Here is an 18,081-nt window from a genome sequence, read left to right as displayed (position 1 = left end):
AACTGAACGAATCTATTGGATTGTTAGCAATTTTGTAACGAAGGTTCGGTGTCCAAGCTTTCATTTATAATTCCATTATTGTCTATTTTTAAATTACGACAGAGATATTTGTCAATTTTCTGAATACTCAACGTGCGACTATCTTCGTAACGATATATTAATAACGAGCACGATTTTTGGCCAACTAACCTTGTTAATTAGTCGAGACGAATTTCCGCTGAACAGATTCGACGAGGGTTGTTTGCTGCCCGAAGTATACAAGACTAAGAAATGATAGCTTTGTTTTTGTCAATTTGTAAGAGACCGAGTTTGACGTGTTCAGGGGTATCGAGTCCAGGTGTAAACGTGGTAGTGTAACCGCAGTTGCAGTGAGTACGTACAGGCACAAGCAGAGCCAAGAGGGGCATTGGTGGGGTGGTGTAAAAGAGACGAATCGCGGTTTGGGAGCTCGGCAACTGCTATAAAAGCGAAAAAGTTCGCCACTAAGTCAGATAAGGCAATATAATCTCTCACAGGAAAGAGCCAACTTTACCAGGATGACGTTCAAAGTGAGTGAAACTTCTCCTAATACCTTGTATAAGACGACTAACACAACTCGCTCGCTTCGAATCCCACCGGCAGGGATTTATGTGATTCGATTGATCGAACAAAGGTTCCATTAATTTACCACTGTTTAAATTATCGAGAATTTTGAAAGTTTTACGGGATTTCAAGTGATTCTTATGAAGCTCTCGCATCCCAAGGATTTCATTTAACGATCAATGGGTCCCGTTATCGGAATCAAAAGTTACAAGAAGAGAAAAAGTTAAGGAGAATCTGATGAAAAGGCCAAAGTTTAATTAAACCGTTTCCCAAATGGTTGATATATTAAATCGTGTTCTGAAAATACAATTAGATTCACTTCTGTTACATGGTGGAAATGTTGTTTCACTATGTCATGTGGGTGAAAACTACGGGTGGAGATTATTGAAACAGATCATCATCTTTTCCTCAATTCCGATTCAAATAGCGTGGTCCATTAATCCTGAAAATATTTCACACGACTTCCGAAAAATTCCAATCAATCGATTTCTTACACTCGATGACTTGTGACGTTTTATGCCACTGCCAAAGAACTCAGAATCCTCCAGCCCAAATTGCACAGTATTTCTCAATCGTCCTCACATATTCCGAATCACACAAAACCAATTCAACGACTAGTATGCAGTAGAATTCAACAGTGGTCATCCCCTGCGGAATACCCACCACCGGAATTCACACGAAGAGCTTACTCACCGCTTTCACCTTGTCGCCATCTAACCACCAAACCATCGATTCCAGCTCGTGGTATTCGCCGCTTTGGCAGTGGCCACTCATGCCGGTTTCATAAACAGTGGTCACCCCGTGGGACCGACGATTGGGACCTCATACGTTTCAAATCCAGGACTCCTGAGGGCCGGTTCCTCATACTCGTCTCCCTACGGCTACGGGACGTCCGGTTATCCATTGTCAACTGGTCGTTCCTACTCTTCCGGAGTTCCAACGGGACACGTGGTCGTCAGACCTGCAAGTTACGGCTCTCCCTACGGCTATGGAGGAAGGAACACACCAGGGGCCGTTTCCTACCCTTCGGTTTCCGGTTTCGCCCCGAGGAGCCTGTCGTACCCAACGCCGACATTCGCATCCCCGGTACTGAGGAATGGATACTCCGGATTCTCCGGATTCAACGGCGGCTATGGCGCCGGGTATCAGGCATCCCTGAACTACCAGCATCAGCCCCTGGCCTACCAGACCTCGCCAATTGGCCACCACCCAGCACACGGGTCTTTCAGCGAACTGGGTACCGGATATGGATACTGAGGATGACGAACCCTCGGGAGATAGACGGAACACCCACCCAGCAATTTCATGGTCTATAGCATGGCTTAGAATACTATTAAAACAGTTCCTAGATTATACGTTTTCACATGTGCACGCTCGCTTGCAATGTGTCGACGTATCCGTAAACATGTACCCAAAAGTTTTATACCTCAAGTAAACGAACCGTTTGGATCAATCTTGCGCTGTTGTCTTTTAAAATGATACTCTTGTGTAGAAGTACGCTGTAGGAAAAGTATCGCGGTGAGTTCTATGGACTGCAGTTTGGTGCCAGTCGAACACCGTCTGACGTCAGCTACCGAATATGCCACATAGTCCAAATCGGTTGATTTTGGTCAATTTCGATTAACATCGCCGATTTTGACAATTTTCACTGATTGTCATAGTATCGACCACTGCTCAACGGGACAAACACAGACCACGTGGTCAGCATGATAAATTTTTATGTGGAATGGATAACGACTGCGCGAAACAACGCCTATCTGTTAATATAAAATGTTACTCAAGTCAATCTTGTGTACAACCCACTCAGGAAATTTACATTGTCACGGACATCCCATCATGGGTATGTAAATGCGTCTATTAAACATTCAATTCAACCGAAATGAAGTACAATAGAAAGCTCTAGTAATGATCCAAAAGTCCGGTTGTTGTACATCTAGCAGAACTCTACTAGATGTCCACATAGATCTTCATCGGAGATATCACGGATTTGGTAGGGAAGAATTTAATCCCTTTAATCGACGTTACTTTTATACCATCTAGTGCTGTTTACGTATCATGTGCAAATTTTGTTTTGTCGCGGACAATAAGTCCCAGATCTAGGTAATATAGACTAGACACTCAAGAAGGATCAAGCACGTAGATACCGGATGTGATTCCGAGAAATGATGGGGATTTGTATAATTTGGAGCTATATTTCGTGGCGAGAGAGACCGGCGATCATTCGCCACCTGGTGGTTGTCTGTTGTACCACTATTTATGTACATGGATAGATATCCATCACCGTCTTTAATCTGACCGTAGATATTGTGGATTTCTTTAGACATCTATTAGAGATGCACCGTGGATATGGATATTTCATGGAGCTGTCGATGCTGTATAGACCTGCGATATATGGAGTGTTCCGTGTGGGAAGATATCATCTATTCGGTGAGATCTTATATTTTCATTCCAGTGTTCCTTCGAGCAGTAGCAATTTTTTTGAAAGTTATGAGTAATAATGAAAATTTAGCGTCGCAGTTAAAAGTTTGAAGAGTTCATTGAAACGTAACTATCACGGTAACAGTTTACATCCGTTTTGCATACTTTAATTATTAATGAGAACGGTCAGACCATTTTCAGGGGAATTGTCAAACGAAGGCCTCGAAGGAAAAGTATAATGCTAACCTGAATAGATTATACAAGTTCAAATTATGTCGATAACGAATTCTGCAGCTGGGATAACAGAGAGTAATGAGTTTTCCAACCAAGTTAGGAAGCTTTGGGAATCGAGGTAAGCTCACGCGGTTGAAAAATTTTCTGAAACTTTCTCATTGGGGATTCCAGTGCGGTCTCTCAAACTTGATAAATGTTCGTCAACAATACGCCTGTGTAAAAAGTAACTGGATACAGATGTGATTTCCAATGTTTGAGTTTATTTTATTACTTTCTCAATTTGTTCGAGTATGGTAAAATTCATTTCGGCAACGGTACCTTGAGATTGAATGTTACTTTAGAGTTCAAAGTCTAATGGATGAACACGGCTCTCTGAAATGTGGTATGAAATCATTTCCTTGGTCACGTCTCGTGAGGTATGATCGGAATATAAAACGGACCGTATAATTAGTACACGACTAAATTTCCAGCAGAAAATGTTTGGAGAAGTATCAGCAGTTTACTGAATAAATTTGATAGCTGAACACGTTTTTCAATATCTGTACATGCAATAACCATGTGGATTTATGACTGCTTAAATCTTAACGTGTATTAAGAACATTAATTCCTTTTTTTATGGCAAAAAGATACACAATATCTGATGAACCGTATTGCGAGGGCATCTAATCTTTTCATTCAAAGATTATCCGCGTCTTTTTTTATCCGCATAATCACCGTCCTATCTTAACTTTAAGAATCCACGAAGAATCTTATTTTCCAAATACCGTATCGACAAATGCAAATCGGTTTAAAAAAATGACGAAACGTTGTACAATTTTTTTTACTTTATTTGCTCAAGAAACGACTTGGATAATGGCATTACCGATAATAGGACCAACTGTCTTCTTCTTCTTCATTTCATCGACTTCGCGTCATAGCTTTGACATCAGGGTCAATGTGACTGAAGGTTAGATTACAAAATATGCAGTATATAAGTCTCGAATCTGCAATTTGTAACATTTAAGTTTGCACGCAATTTCATAGTACAAAGATTGCGATGAGACGGATTTCGAAAAATAACCGTTTCAAGGAAGAAGCTCCCACGAATACGATATTCAACCAACGATTTACATCCTGACATAACAAAGTACAAACTTGGCCAATATAATACAGGTTAGTGCGGATGATAATAAAGGAATAAATAGTGTCAAGTGAGACGTTAATTGACAAAACTATGCAACGTATAAAAAGTATTATAACGATGATATAAAGCACAAGCACTTTGGCTTGTTCGTGTACTATATACAAAAAATCCGATACTATTCACGTTATAAACGCACGCTATTTAAAAGTCAAAATTGTATCCATTTCCGCTCACTTTCACGTGAGCGACCGAAGGGGCTGATGAATAAGCGACGCCGAGTAAGTTCTGAGTCTGCTGTTGTTGTTGCTGTTGTTGTTGTTGTTCTCGCTGTTGCAGCTGTATTTGTTCGGGAATCTGGAAAAAGAGTTGATGTTAAAGTACGCAAGATTCGAGCTCTGGCGTAAAAACTTTTCCAAGTGTCAATTCAGCCGCGATTTGTTTAATAGTGCGAATTTTGTGTCAAAGGACCGAAGAAAGGATTTTTTTTTCTTTAAGTGACAATTTCTAAGAAAATCTCTGATATTTCTGGGAAAAAAGTTCGAAACTAAGTTGGAGAGAAAGTTTCTATAAATTATTTTGAAAGCCTTTCCGTATTACTCAGACATTCTTCTTTCTATTTACGCAAGTTTTCAAACTCGTTTGAAATGTATCAAAAAATTTCTGAACTGTAGCTTTACTTCATCCATAAATGGTCGTGTTGCGTCATCAATCACCCACAAGTATCGATTCGGAACTTTGTTTCGTACACACGTTACCCTATTTTTTTGTTCAATGGATCGTGCTTCGTATAACCAATTTCAAATTGATATTATTATCGTTATAAATACGAGTTTGGTACAACTCCAGTAAAAATATGTACAATAATATTAAAAAATTGCGTTGCATTCAAATTAAAAACGTAGTAAGAATGAATTTCGTACAAGAACAGAGCAACGGCGTAATTAGTTCAAAAAGTTGTTGAATTAAGACAAAAATCCACAGAGAAATTCAAAAACACGTTGTACCAAAGATCCCACGCGTTGTTTTTCCGAATAACTTTTTTACTTTCTACCATGTTACAGTTTCGCCAAAATTAAATTGCAGAGTATTTGATCAGCGATTGACTGCGAACTAGTCTAATTCGTTCCAAAAAAATATGTTTCAGCCACATTAAATCGTGATAAGTCTTCCTCGCCGAAATGGCTTGCCATACCTGCTGTAATTGCTCAGAAGATTGAGCGGCCTGAGCCTGCGCTTGCGCCTGTCTAAACGCATGGATCTGTGCAAGTTGAGCTTGATAAGCCGTGGCGTCTGGCTGTGCTTGCGGTGCAGCTTGAGAATTCTGCAGCTGATGTTGTTGTTGGGCCTGCAAGTATTGTTGCTGAATCTGCTGCTGGTACTGTTGCTGGTATTGTTGCTGAAGGTAAGCGCGCAGGGCAGCCGCCTCGGATTGATCAGGAGCCGGTGCTCCTTGGTAAGCTACTTGCGTTCCGAGAGTAGGAGGATGACCTCCAGGTGCGGCCTGTACTCCGGACGAAGCGTACGCGGTTGTTATCGGGCCAGTTGGAAAGTAGCCTGGGAAAAGTTAATTGGCGGTGAAAAGTCAGATCGGGTAAAGCGGACCAGGCGAAGACCTTGGAACTTCGTACCGAACGTGGTTTGAAACTTTTTCAGGTTTTCGAGTTACTTTTGAACGGAACAGTACGTTCAACAACCGGAATATATTCGGAACAGTATCTTTTCGCCATTTTATCGACAGAGCATGCAAAACGTGTTTAGTCAAGCTTTGATGATTCGATCGTTGGACTAAGCACGATGCAAGCTTCACTGTTCGGACGAATCAGATCAGATACAGAGATGATTGCATATAGTTTCTAACACTAACAGGCACTTTCATTGCACATCTCATTTGTACTTGAAGCCTGATCGTAAGCAAACGTATAAATACTTGTCAAGTCAATAAATCATATTGTGGCACTATGAAATTTGAGAAAGGAATTGTACTACCCGTTGGATAAAGTAACCAAGATTGAAAAATGACAAGACTGGATAATCTGATTCTCCTCTGATGTATATCTAGCTTGGATAGGAAAAAGATAAATTTTTCGTTACCTAGTCCAGGGTTCCGGTAGGCCAAGGCTTGGGCCACATTGGGCAGCACTTTTTGGGCAAGGTGAGGATTGCCGATGCTGGAACTGAAGGCTTGATGTGAACTGGGCCCGTTGAAGGAGTACGAGGTCTGCGTGAGTCCGGGCCTTACGAAGCTAAAGGAGGCGTGTTGTCCCGAACCTCCAAGGACATTCGAGGCTCTGATGCCTTGTGGTACTGGAGGTTCCGCAGCGGTCGCCAAAACGCAGAACAGCCCAAGGGCGATTGCGTTTCTCTGCGGGATGACGGAAATCAGTGGTCATTTTTACGAGTTAGATTCGAAGTACGTGGAAAGTTGTGAAAATTGGAAAGTGCAGGAGTGCCGAGTGCCAAGAGTTGGCTTGTCGGTTCTTTTTCCCTTTGTTCGTACAGTTCGCATTGTTTGGCATCCTGCCGCTCATTTGCAAGCTTGTAGAGCTTTCGATTATTTTCAGGATTTACCGGATTTTTCACGTAAATTTTCAGGGATTATCGCCAGCCACAACTACCGTTGGCAACCTGTTCCACTGAATATTCATACATTTTGACTAGCGGCGTGGAACGATCACGCACTACCGGGCCTTAATCATTCACCAAGCTGAATCGTTTGTATATCGCCACTGGAAATCTACACGGCTTATAGCTTTCATGAACATCGCGCTAATCGCTTTCTCATGCGAATTAATCGTCGAATTCAAGTTTCGAAATTTTTGCAAAGTCCAAGGGTTTCAAAGAATGCTAGGTCATTGTACCGTGTGCAAAAAGCAGACTTTGACGATAAGATTAATATGCCTGTAAGACATTCAGTACGGAGTTATGCAGTCGGTATTCAAGAACATTTTGAATTGAAGGATGGACACTCGAAAAGCTCGCCATCTTCAACGGATCTTTTCATAACGGATTTCTCCGAGAACAATTAATTAATCATATTCCAAAGTACATGAGTACAATTAGGTTGAACTCATATCTTCTTATTCAAACAATGCGTTTATGTTAATTGTGTATGATTAATGTTGAATTAAACCCGACATGTTGAGTTGGGTAAGTTCAAGATGAAATGAGATGGGTCAAGACTGACTTGATGATCGTTACCATAATTGAAAATGAAATATACAATCTCCTTTGGATTCTTTGAGTGGGAATGTTGAGAGGTTCACATCACATTTCCATTTCACTAATCAGTCAGATACCTCTGGGTAATAAAAACACTATTTAAGTGCTGCTACGGTTATCCAGTTCAACTGGATGAGATTCTGCTTTCACCAGAAGATGACTTCGCATGAGTGTGTACACTCACGATTTATTGTTAACTTAAATCTGTGAAGATAATGATTTGGTTCCTTTTTTTCAACACGGCCGATCAACTGCTAGTATGTCTCTGAAATAGGACGCTAGGTCTTTTCTTATAACCTGGGTACTTCAATAGTTTATTCTTTTCTTTTTCTTTAAATAAAATACGCCAAGATCTTTCTTCGAATTCTGAAACTGAGGTCAAAGAATTCGAATCATTGTAATATTGTTCGTTCTGGTCAACGTGACGACGTCACAGAATACTCCTATAGAATTACAAAGGCTTTGAACATATCGTGAAATGTCTGTGAAACACAGTTATACTTTGAGCGAACAAATCGCGTTGTGGGAAAAAATTTCTCAACTCACTCCAGTCCTTCAAAAAACGTTTCCATTTCAAGAGGTTCATTAACATTTTGCAAAGGCAAATACATCGCACCGCACATACGTGAATTATTTTATATGTATCAACCCTTCCAGTTGCACATTTTTGAACTCAATATTCTGACCTGAATTTTGTTACTCGGGGGGTTTTTGGGGTCGCTGAGCACGAATCTGAAGTCAAAATTTGATAATTTCTAAATCCAAGATGGCGGATTCAATATTGCGGATGTAAAATCGAAAAAAACTATAAAAATTCGATGGTTCTGGCAGGAACTTGTTACTCGGTGGTCCTTGGGATTGTACGAAGTAACAAGGACTATTCGAAGTTGTAAATAAACTGTGATAAGGCCAAGAAATGGAAATTTTTGAGGTGGAACGCTGAGCATTCCACTGTGACCGAAGGAGTTAATTCGATAAAAACGTGTTTAGCTCACCGTTAAATCCATGATTAAATTTGACCAGTGTCGATCTGAGCGATGCGTGTCTTCGAAGGTGCAACTGCGGTATGATCGGAATCGTTTGCTCGCAGGTAACCCTCCTGAGAGTTAAACCAGGACAACGATGCCGTGGGGAGTTATATACGTCGGAAGTGAGTCCGTCGAGACGTGATTGGCATAGTGCAGGTTACAAACGGTGATCAGAGAGGTTCACTTTCCCCGAGTAATACGACGCTGGAATCGCAATTGTCTTAGAAACTACACCGTGATTGTGCTCCTCGATTTACGTCCCTGGCGTCAGGAGTCGACGAATTAACGAAGCGTTCGAAGTGGTTGCGGTAAATTATGACGGATTCCTCATTTTTCATCTCGCGGAAATACAGCGCCACTTCAACGATGTCGCTCATTTTCAATTCCCGTTCGGTATGAAACCGAATTTGCATACTTGATGCCACTCTGCACCAGTCTATCGGAAGGTAATGACTAATGACTCCAAAAAAACTGTCGCGGGGTAATTAAAATTCTGTATCGAACCTCGGGAGCTGCTGCCATTAATAACTCCTTCGATTCGACACGTTGTGTTATCTCTGTCCAGGTCAGGCAGGCGGAACTTGACTTTCATTGTCAATCGATCACGTACTGTCGAAGTACAGTTAAAGAAAAAAAAAAAATAAAATAAATAAATAAATGTGGGCGTAATGACCAAAATTCTGTTCTTTGCTACGAAATTTCTTGGTTAATATACATCCGACCGGACATTATTTTCACACAAACGAACAGTTTACGATTAGTTCATTTTACAGTGCGCAGAAACCAAAATTTTCAGTAATGTTTGAAAAAAGGTTTGGGACCACAGTCTCATAGATTCTGTTGCAGTTGCGAAATCAGATCAACGGAATGAAATCATTTTGTACAGATTGAATAATGATTGTTGAAAAAATTATCGTTTGATTGTAATTTATGCTACATGAATTATTTGCCACATCAAGAAATGACAAAGAAACATGCCATAGCGAATTGACAGGCTGCTTCAATGGTATTAGACCACGAATAATGTAACATATTATTTTATAGTGGTAATCAATTAGTAGCTCTCGTTATTTCGTAAATTTTACTAATCTTTATCCTCTGAATAGATTTAGTGTATTGTATGAAGAAATTTAATTGAATCTACCAGAGGGTATTCAATATTTTGATGATACTATGAAAAAAAAGTATTATTTCATTAAATTAACTAAGTCAAAATCGAGATTGTGTATTTATAAGTATATTTTATTCAATTAAATTTTTTTCGTGATTTTGAAACAAATATTTCACGAATATTGATATTTACAAAAAAATATTGTATTCCCAAGAGAAAATTTTCCACACAATGCGGCTATAAATTGATTTTTTAAAAAAAGCAAAGTGTTTCCTCTGATCGTGTATTAGGATTTGGGCCGCTGAGTCCTTTCATCGAATACGTTGAAAATTCGCGTGAATTTCTACATCGCGATGGCGGTAACCTCATTTTACTTTATTTTCTATGGTTTCTCGATCAATGCACGACATTATGATCGGTTAAACCGAAGGGAAATACAGTATCGATCACCCCTTCCAGAACACTCCGGTGTTGCAGGCTTGGGTTGTTTATTTATTTACTTTTCCCTCTGTTTTTCCATTCTCAACTTCCGTAATGGTCATGACGTTTATGAAACATACGCTTGAACGATGAATTATTCTGTACCGGTGTCGCCACTTCCACCCAACTTCTCCGATTTTTTTTTATTTACTCATCAAATGTACTGATTCATGCCGCGCACACCAACGCGATGGCTCTTGCCTTTTATTTCAGATTTGCGATTCAAATTTCAACGCTTCGTGCTGTGCCGTAGCCACTGATTGCGGAGATTCCGCGGTGAACTTAAATTTCATTAAATGCACCCTGCTGAAACGTTGATTAACTGTCAAGTCTTCTGACTCGTTATCCCACCAAAGAATTCTCTAAAAATCTAGCTCAACGATGTTCCAGCATCAACCCTGCTGCAATGAAGAAAAGCTCGAACATTGCTCGTTTACATTAAATTATAAACGTCGTGTAGTTTCACAAAACAAGTATCATTTCACCTGTTTGGATCTTACGCGTTCGTAAAGTTTCGAAATGTTGGTTCAATCGATATCAGAAATTAGCGTTCGTCAAGGATTTGCGATAATCAGGGACTCGGCCAATGTAACTGCTTTTTTGTTAGAACGTCCAGTTTTCCACCGAATGACATTGCCTTTTTAAACACTGTACCTGTTCCTTAGGTACTGTTGGTGACGCATACCAATACATAGACAGAAAACGACAGCTGTAACTAGTGCTTTATGATCCATAATTTCGTAATCGACCATTGCCACAGACCATTATTGCCCCATGTGATTATTAAGTTATAATCCGACGTTTAACGCGATCTCAACCTGAGAATGTGTAAGAAATTAAGAAGTGTACTCAATGGCACTACAGTTTGGACGAGCATTACTTGAAACCATATGTAATAACAGAGAGGTATGGTAAGGCGAGGGGGTGTACGATCGCTATAGATCAGCTAGAGAGTAGCAAAGGGACAGAATGTATTATAATACTACGATGTGTGTGCGAATGAATCCAAGTACGCTAATCTCACGCACGCTACGCCGAGTGGTCAACGAGACGATACAGTCTCAAAAGTTCTCAAAATCCCCGCGAGAGCAAGTGAGAGGAGAATATGGAGCAGAATCCAAAACCAGATCAGTAGTAGTCGAAACATTGAAGAGACAACACGTGAGTCTTGTTTACAGTAGCTCGTTATGTGTGCGAGAGTGATACGGTGAACTGTGTGAACGTGGGGCTATCAACTCGACGAATCGAGGCTCATAATGATCGATTTGATTATTAAATGACGTTGGAACGTGTTTCTAATGTTACCTGTGGTCGAGTAATTAGATGCGAAAGCAGAACTGGGTAGAGCCGGTTAGAGATTTTTGCGCTGGCCTTCCCGGGGCCTCATGATTCAGGTTTTGACCCGGGGTGGTTGACACGTTGGGAAACCAAGGTGGTTATCACAGTCCGCGGATCAAGAACACTTGAAAATAAATAACAAATCACACAAAATTGGTGTAGCTAAGCTACCTCGGGGTGGTTTCCGTGTCGGGAAACCGGCGCGGCTTGCAGCCCTCGGTTAAAATAGTACAGGTACTGACCGATGATTTCGAGTGAGATGGTGCCTGTACACGTCATCTTGGGGCCTACTCAGGTTCTGCTCGCGACGAGACACGTGTTAAACGGATAACCGCTAAAAAGTTACCCGGGTTGACACAAGCGTTGAATAACGACTGATTGAATGAACGTAAAGCCTGTCCAATAAACCCTGAAGTACGGTTTCATATCTGGTGGCTATATTATGAATCGTTAAATGGACCCCGAGCCCACTATTATTGTTTCGAGTCTATCGAGAAGGGTGACTGTGAGACCTATAGCTAGTATAAAAAGAAATTTGGGTACTTCTAGTACCCGGCTGTGAGGTCTGTCACTAACAGGTAACTTTTTACCCTTTACCTGTACAGGGTAAACAAGGGAATCTTAGCCCTTCAAGATAAAAGCGTGTTACAGATAGATGAATTCCTTTGCTGCTACGCCCACCGCCATTATTGTAATCTAAGTCTTTCCCCAGACGTTAACTCGAGAGAACCCATTTTCTCTGATATACGATTTTCCCCGAATTTTCTGTCTTTCGCTGCATTTGCGAAGCCCCTTTATATTCTTGTAACGCAAAGTTACAGTACCGAGGAATAGAATGGGATTCGTAAACCTAATACTGGAATGGGATGGGATTAGCTATCTTCGTCTGCGACAGACAAGGATTACGTGCTCTGCGGTAGGCAATTGGTCCAATCATCAACATCCCGTGCAAGCGAGGATTCTCTTCATCGGTATTTTAAACGTTTAAAAAATCTGAGCTAATTCCCTCCGTCGTTCGAATAATTATTCAAGCGGAATACAAATCTCCCATTCAGCGGAGTTTGTGTTTGAAATTGTTTTATCGCCTCCACCTACTGATCCCATCCCTCTCGTTATATCTTCGTTACACTGGTTAGTCAGTCGCTGAATTACGTCTGTTCGTTTCTTTTACCCTCAAATATCACGTTGACTTTTTCCATTCATAGCGAATGCTGTGTACGATCCTTATGTAGCAACTATAGATATTGAAATAGCTAGGAGTCAGCTTCTTTTTTGCCTTCAGTTCACCAGGGTGTCGTTGGCTTTGTATTTTTTCCGTATAAAGTGCCGCGGCAAGTGTTTTTATCGACTCTGTGCAACTGACGGAAAGTATAAGAACTTTGAAATGGATGTAGAAGCGTTACCCTTAGAAGTCGATACTGTAATTTCTTCACAACCTGTCAACGTTGGGCGGAGGAGATTTATCAAAATACTTTTTTTCAGATAGCTATTTACCGACGTGAAGTTTAAACATCGTACAAGCAATAAATGCGCGCATTATTTGTTGAAAGAACGTCATTTCGTAGAATTGATTCAACCCTTCAATAGTAACGGCCTCCCATTGTCGTAAAAAAACTGATATGTCGAATGTTTTCTATCGACTCAATCGACTCTAAAAATCCTGTCAAGGTTGGTTAGACTTAAGAGTTGAGAAAATTTTTCTCTCACGTGAATAAACTTTTGCAGGTGAGGTAAGAATTAAAAAAAAAAAAAAACAAAAATTAAAAACTCAATTATCTCTTCGATTATCTTGAAAGTGAATTGACGTTCGGCCACTTGGCGATGTTCTCGAAACGAACCGTTAAACAAACGGGTCTGGTTTTATTTACGGCTGAAGAGAGCCAGGCGAGTGCCTGACTATTGTGTTTTCATCGGGCGCGAAGGGGTGAGAAAAATTTCCATCGATAAATACCGGGATGAATGGTCGTTACGTCCACGTGTATTCATGCGGTGCGAAATGCTGCTCGGTTTGTAGTCTCGATGACAATTCCCGTCTCCAGGATTATGAACCATTTATCATTGGTGTAAAACAGTGCCAGCACTCAGGGGTCCTGGAATGGATGGCTGTCGGTGAATAACCAGCCGCGTATAATGTATGCGCATGAATATCGGCCTTAAACACCGTAACGTGGGAAAATATTTACATATTATTTTTTTTTTCGTCGTACCTATTTTTCGGCAGCAGCTTTATTACATTGTCGCGCAAAAAGTGAGGAATTTGTGGGTATTCTGAAAACGATAGGGTGTAAATATGTTATATGTGTAGAGAATTTTTATCGTGTGAAAAAAAGTAATTTTTCAAAAATGAATTCGAGAACACGGATATCAAAACACCGATAGAAATTGAGTATTTTATATAATTTTGAAACTTCTATTTTTTATTCCTTTTGTTTATCCACCATCAATTGAATTAGTCTTTTCATTTTGCAGTATAACCTACGCGTCGCAGGACTAACAAACCTAGCCTGTTGGTCTAAACACACATATAAATAAATAACAAAAAACACACGTAGGTATAAATGAAAAGATAAAACGATGGGCGAAAATGAGATTAAAAATGATACATAACAAAGGAGATAGTTTGTCTTATAAAATTGAGAGATCTGACCGTTTGCTTAGATTGTGAGGAGAAAATTGTCAGTGAAATAAAATTTATACGAGCTAGGCTTTCAACGAGGTGTATTATATACAATACGGTGAAGATATTTAAAAACGGATAAAACGTTGCGAGTGAAGTTTTTTCTTTTTCTCCGTACTATGCTCGGCTTAAAATTTTTACCTGATCAGGATTTGCGCTTCAACTCACTGACTTTAAACACGTCTTATCATTTCGAAGTACGTAGATCTACCGAGCCTTCGCTCTCGTCTCTCCTTCCCTCTCTGTCTCTCATCCTATTTCAAAATACAAATCGTCTCAAACTACATCTAATTTGACTCGATTTTTATAAATTTTATCACGCACGGTCGTAATTAAAAGTCGATGAGTACCCTAAACGACATCTGGAACACAAGTCATTTTTCATTAACATCATGTATCAGGCTTTAGTGTTCGACAAACACTTTTAGTCTGGCAAATAGATTCGGGTACTCGGTCAGCCAAGTTGATATTCTAATTGCTCTCCTCGTCGCAAACGGCCTTACGTATTTGACCGAATTAACCGATTGACTAACTGCCACTCGCCTCTCGAGCTCCAATCAATTATCCACGACCTCTTACTTCTCTAACGTATATACCGCATTCCGGGGAAAAATCACTGGTGCATTCGTACCACGGATTTCACTGACGTTGGAACACTTTTCAATTTGTTTGCCTCTAACGTCAGGGGGTTGAGTGATTTTGTTCCAAAGACGTTGCAGACAGTGTTTGATACGGCTACTCGAGACATCGGTTTATCTCTTAAATTACACCAGCTGAGTTTTCCTGCAGGTAATATTTTTGCGTCGTTGAGTCCATATTCACCCCTTCATCCACCTGTTTTACCTACTTTTCGCAAGCATCTATTGATCCCCTTGTGAAGTTACATCGCATTGGGATTACGCTTGGCAAAAATCCCACGGTTTTCTTTACCAATGTGGAGAACTTTACTCTGGAAGCACTTAAACGTCGGCAATAAAGCAAAAAAAAAAAAAAAAACGTTAATATATTCAACACTGAAACCTACCGTCGAGGGAATAGAATGCACAAGATATCTCATCACCTCGTAATAGGAAGATCGATCTCTGACCCTAAACTCTGGGATTGGGGATCCCAACAATCTCTGATGATTCGTCAAACCTCCCAGCAAAGTTATTCGAGTAGTGCCTACTCATAGTGGTGGCCATTTTCGGAAGTGGCGATGCTTCGATATTGATTTCTCATATTTCTACGTAACGCACATTTCTCTACTTGTATAGCGACCGATCATTGGCAATACAGAATTATTGGTAGAGTTTGTTTTTCTCTTCACCTTTAGCCATCTGCAATATTTCCGAAGAGATTAAATATCTTCCAGTGAAATTTACAGGAATCGCATGGTGTTCTGGATCTTACCGTAGGTATAAAGAACCTCGCAACAACCTCGCGGAAATTGGATTTCAGTGAAATCGTCTGGATTTTTATACGTTGTAGATCTAGGCATTCGGAAAAAAAGTCTCCATGGCCACATCCTGAGCCATGAATAGTTTGGGCGTTAGAAAAATATTCATTCTATATCCAGAATTCCTTTGTGCAAGAAAAATTGACAAAAAAAATTATTATTTCTAACAAATAAAAGTTAGGTACGTAACCGGACATGGCCACTTTAAGTCTATGGACTCATCTTCTCCGCCAACCTCAATGACCTTACATGATGTAGATGACGTTACCTGGCGGGAATTGGTGCAAATAAGTGTTTTCAAATCTGTCGAAACTCCAGATTGTTCTCATATCAGAAAGTTTCTGGAGTGAATACTCGTTCATTAAAACCATGCGAATGGCGCCTCTCCGACAATTAAATCCTTCGGGAAATTTGGTCGTCTAGAGTTTAACATGCGGAAAACGATGGAATTCCATGTAATACTTATTCTGAAGTTAATTTGGTAATCTGGCGTATTTGCCGGTTTCCCATTCATCTCCTTTTTCCTCTGATCACATTTATGATCACAAGTATTTCCTTCGGCTGTATATTTTTTATCAACCTACTTGTTTCGTCTACTTTACTCTCGAGGCTCCGAATTTCCGGAGATATTCACCTCATCTTCACCTACAACTCGCGAATTGTGTCAGGGAAGCCGAGCGGCGTTTAATCGGACCAATTTTAAGAGTCTTATTGAAAAGCCTGCAAGATCTTACTGAAAGCCTTTGGCTCACGATCATTAGAATCCTTCGAATTTTAATGAAGGCTATTCTACCACCGCTTAACGATGTCGGCTGCTTCGTATAAATTTCTGCATTCTGACTACCCCTGTAATTAATCTGAGACGTCGACCTGGGATAATTATCGATAAATTTATCGATCGTCTGATCAGTTATTACAGGATGTCCCCGATTTTATCATTACAGAACCGAAATAAGTCGGAACGTCACATAAAGAAGAAAAAAAAAAAAAAAAAAATACACTGCGAAGGTCATACAAAACTTTTCGGATTTTACGTCTAAATAACGTGTGACATATTAAAAGAGGAAACAACTTGCGTCAGAGATTTGTTTTCACCACATCGATTTTTTCGAAAGTCATTTATCTTTGTGGAATTGTGTTATAATGCATAATCGTTACACGTTTAAAATAATGAAATTTATCGCGAATTTCCGTGAAGTTTTCTAATATCACCGTCAAATGTCACTTGGAAATTGCGAAATGTTTTCCAGGAAACATCTTTTTTGCACTATCTCATTTCCCCGAGAGCTAATTAGGTGTTTAAATGAATATCATACGACGCGTATTGTTTGTCCGAATAAGCGAGACTTCATAAGCAGCTTGCATTAACGTTGCCGCGTCAGAACTTGGAAATTTCAACGGCCTGTTTAACGACGGAAAGCTTAGGCCCGTCATAAACGACGTCTTGGCGAGAATACAACCCCTTCTTTGGCAGGTTCGCGTCTCGAAGGAAACAAACGGCGGTGAAAAAAAAAAAAAAATGGTGTCATTTATCTTCCAACATATAGAGTTCAGCTATTTGTATGATTCTAATAAAGTGTTAAGTGAGGATTTTACATGTGAATAAATCAACCAATTCAGCCATTTTTAATACGTCTTCAAAATATTTGTAACAAAACTGCGAGGAATTAATTCACCATATTGTTTGTTTAACCGGCAATTTTCCACGGTGTAATTTTAACCTGACCCTTCTCTCTGCTCTGACGGATTAGCGATAATCTCGGATCTCTTTGCATGCCCGCGTATAAAATCCGATGCGCGGTAAACGAGTTTAATATAACTACAATATGACGAGGGCTGAATAAAATGGGAAAAGTTTCATCATCACTCACGAACGAAACTAAGTCAATTACCGTTCAAGGTTTTATGTTCGTATTTTCAACTCGATTAGTCTTAAATTCGGACAAATTTTTTACTCAAATTCAACGAGACAACATCCTTCAATTTGGCTGCAATATCAATATTTCGTAAACAGTATTCGTAATGTATGATAAAATAGAGCTTTTATGATACGAGTTGCGGGTTTTCAAGTCTTGAATTCAAAGAAAATTTCAATTCCATTGGCTTTTTACGGGGCTAAAGTATTTAAATCGAAAACGGTTAACGGTAGATTCGGAAATAATCATTCGACGATTGATGATCATGTTGGAAATCATTTTTTTTTCACCTAATTTTTTCATTATATTCATGCGTCCAGCGGTAGACCGGATCAAACGTAAACACATTATCTTCCGTGACGCAGCACGAAAATTTGCTTGCCGGAAACTACGCTAGGCATTTTTTTCCCGCTTCGTTGCCTCTGCCGATCCTTTGTTTGGGTATAAAATAAAAGTGTCCATATTTATTGCAAAGAAACGGGTCGGAACTTTGTCTTCTCCGCCGTTCAAGAGATAC

The 18,081-nt window shown here is 40.0% G+C and overlaps 2 protein-coding genes across 2 annotated transcripts; one reads left to right on the top strand and one right to left on the bottom strand.

The window, feature by feature from the left end:
• The first annotated feature begins 407 nt into the window (after positions 1 to 407).
• Positions 408 to 2,035, top strand: LOC107218010 (shematrin-like protein 3). The gene is made up of 2 exons (XM_015655742.2): positions 408 to 548; positions 1,321 to 2,035. Exons 1-2 carry the CDS (start codon positions 537 to 539, stop codon positions 1,837 to 1,839), a joined length of 531 nt encoding a protein of 176 aa, XP_015511228.1. The 5' UTR covers positions 408 to 536; the 3' UTR covers positions 1,840 to 2,035.
• Positions 2,036 to 3,506: 1,471 nt separating this feature from the next.
• On the bottom strand, positions 3,507 to 8,670 carry LOC107218009 (ras-interacting protein RIP3). Its single transcript, XM_015655741.2, has 4 exons — positions 8,572 to 8,670; positions 6,449 to 6,719; positions 5,550 to 5,911; positions 3,507 to 4,711 (listed from the first exon to the last, which is right to left on the bottom strand). Exons 1-4 carry the CDS (start codon positions 8,581 to 8,583, stop codon positions 4,559 to 4,561), a joined length of 798 nt encoding a protein of 265 aa, XP_015511227.2. The 5' UTR covers positions 8,584 to 8,670; the 3' UTR covers positions 3,507 to 4,558.
• Positions 8,671 to 18,081: the final 9,411 nt, after the last annotated feature.

This window comes from Neodiprion lecontei, chromosome 5, assembly GCF_021901455.1.
Source record: "Neodiprion lecontei isolate iyNeoLeco1 chromosome 5, iyNeoLeco1.1, whole genome shotgun sequence".
NCBI lineage: Eukaryota > Metazoa > Arthropoda > Insecta > Hymenoptera > Diprionidae > Neodiprion > Neodiprion lecontei.
Note: the sequence above shows the minus strand (reverse complement) of the source record. Positions and strands in the feature narration are given on the sequence as shown.

Excerpts from the sequence above, each read along its gene's own strand:
- LOC107218009 (XM_015655741.2), bottom strand. Across the intron at positions 5,912-6,448 it reads CTACCGGAACCCTGGACTAG|GCTACTTTCCAACTGGCCCG; the intron begins GTAACGAAAAAT and ends AACTTTTCCCAG. Across the intron at positions 4,712-5,549 it reads CTTCTGAGCAATTACAGCAG|ATTCCCGAACAAATACAGCT; the intron begins GTATGGCAAGCC and ends CTCTTTTTCCAG.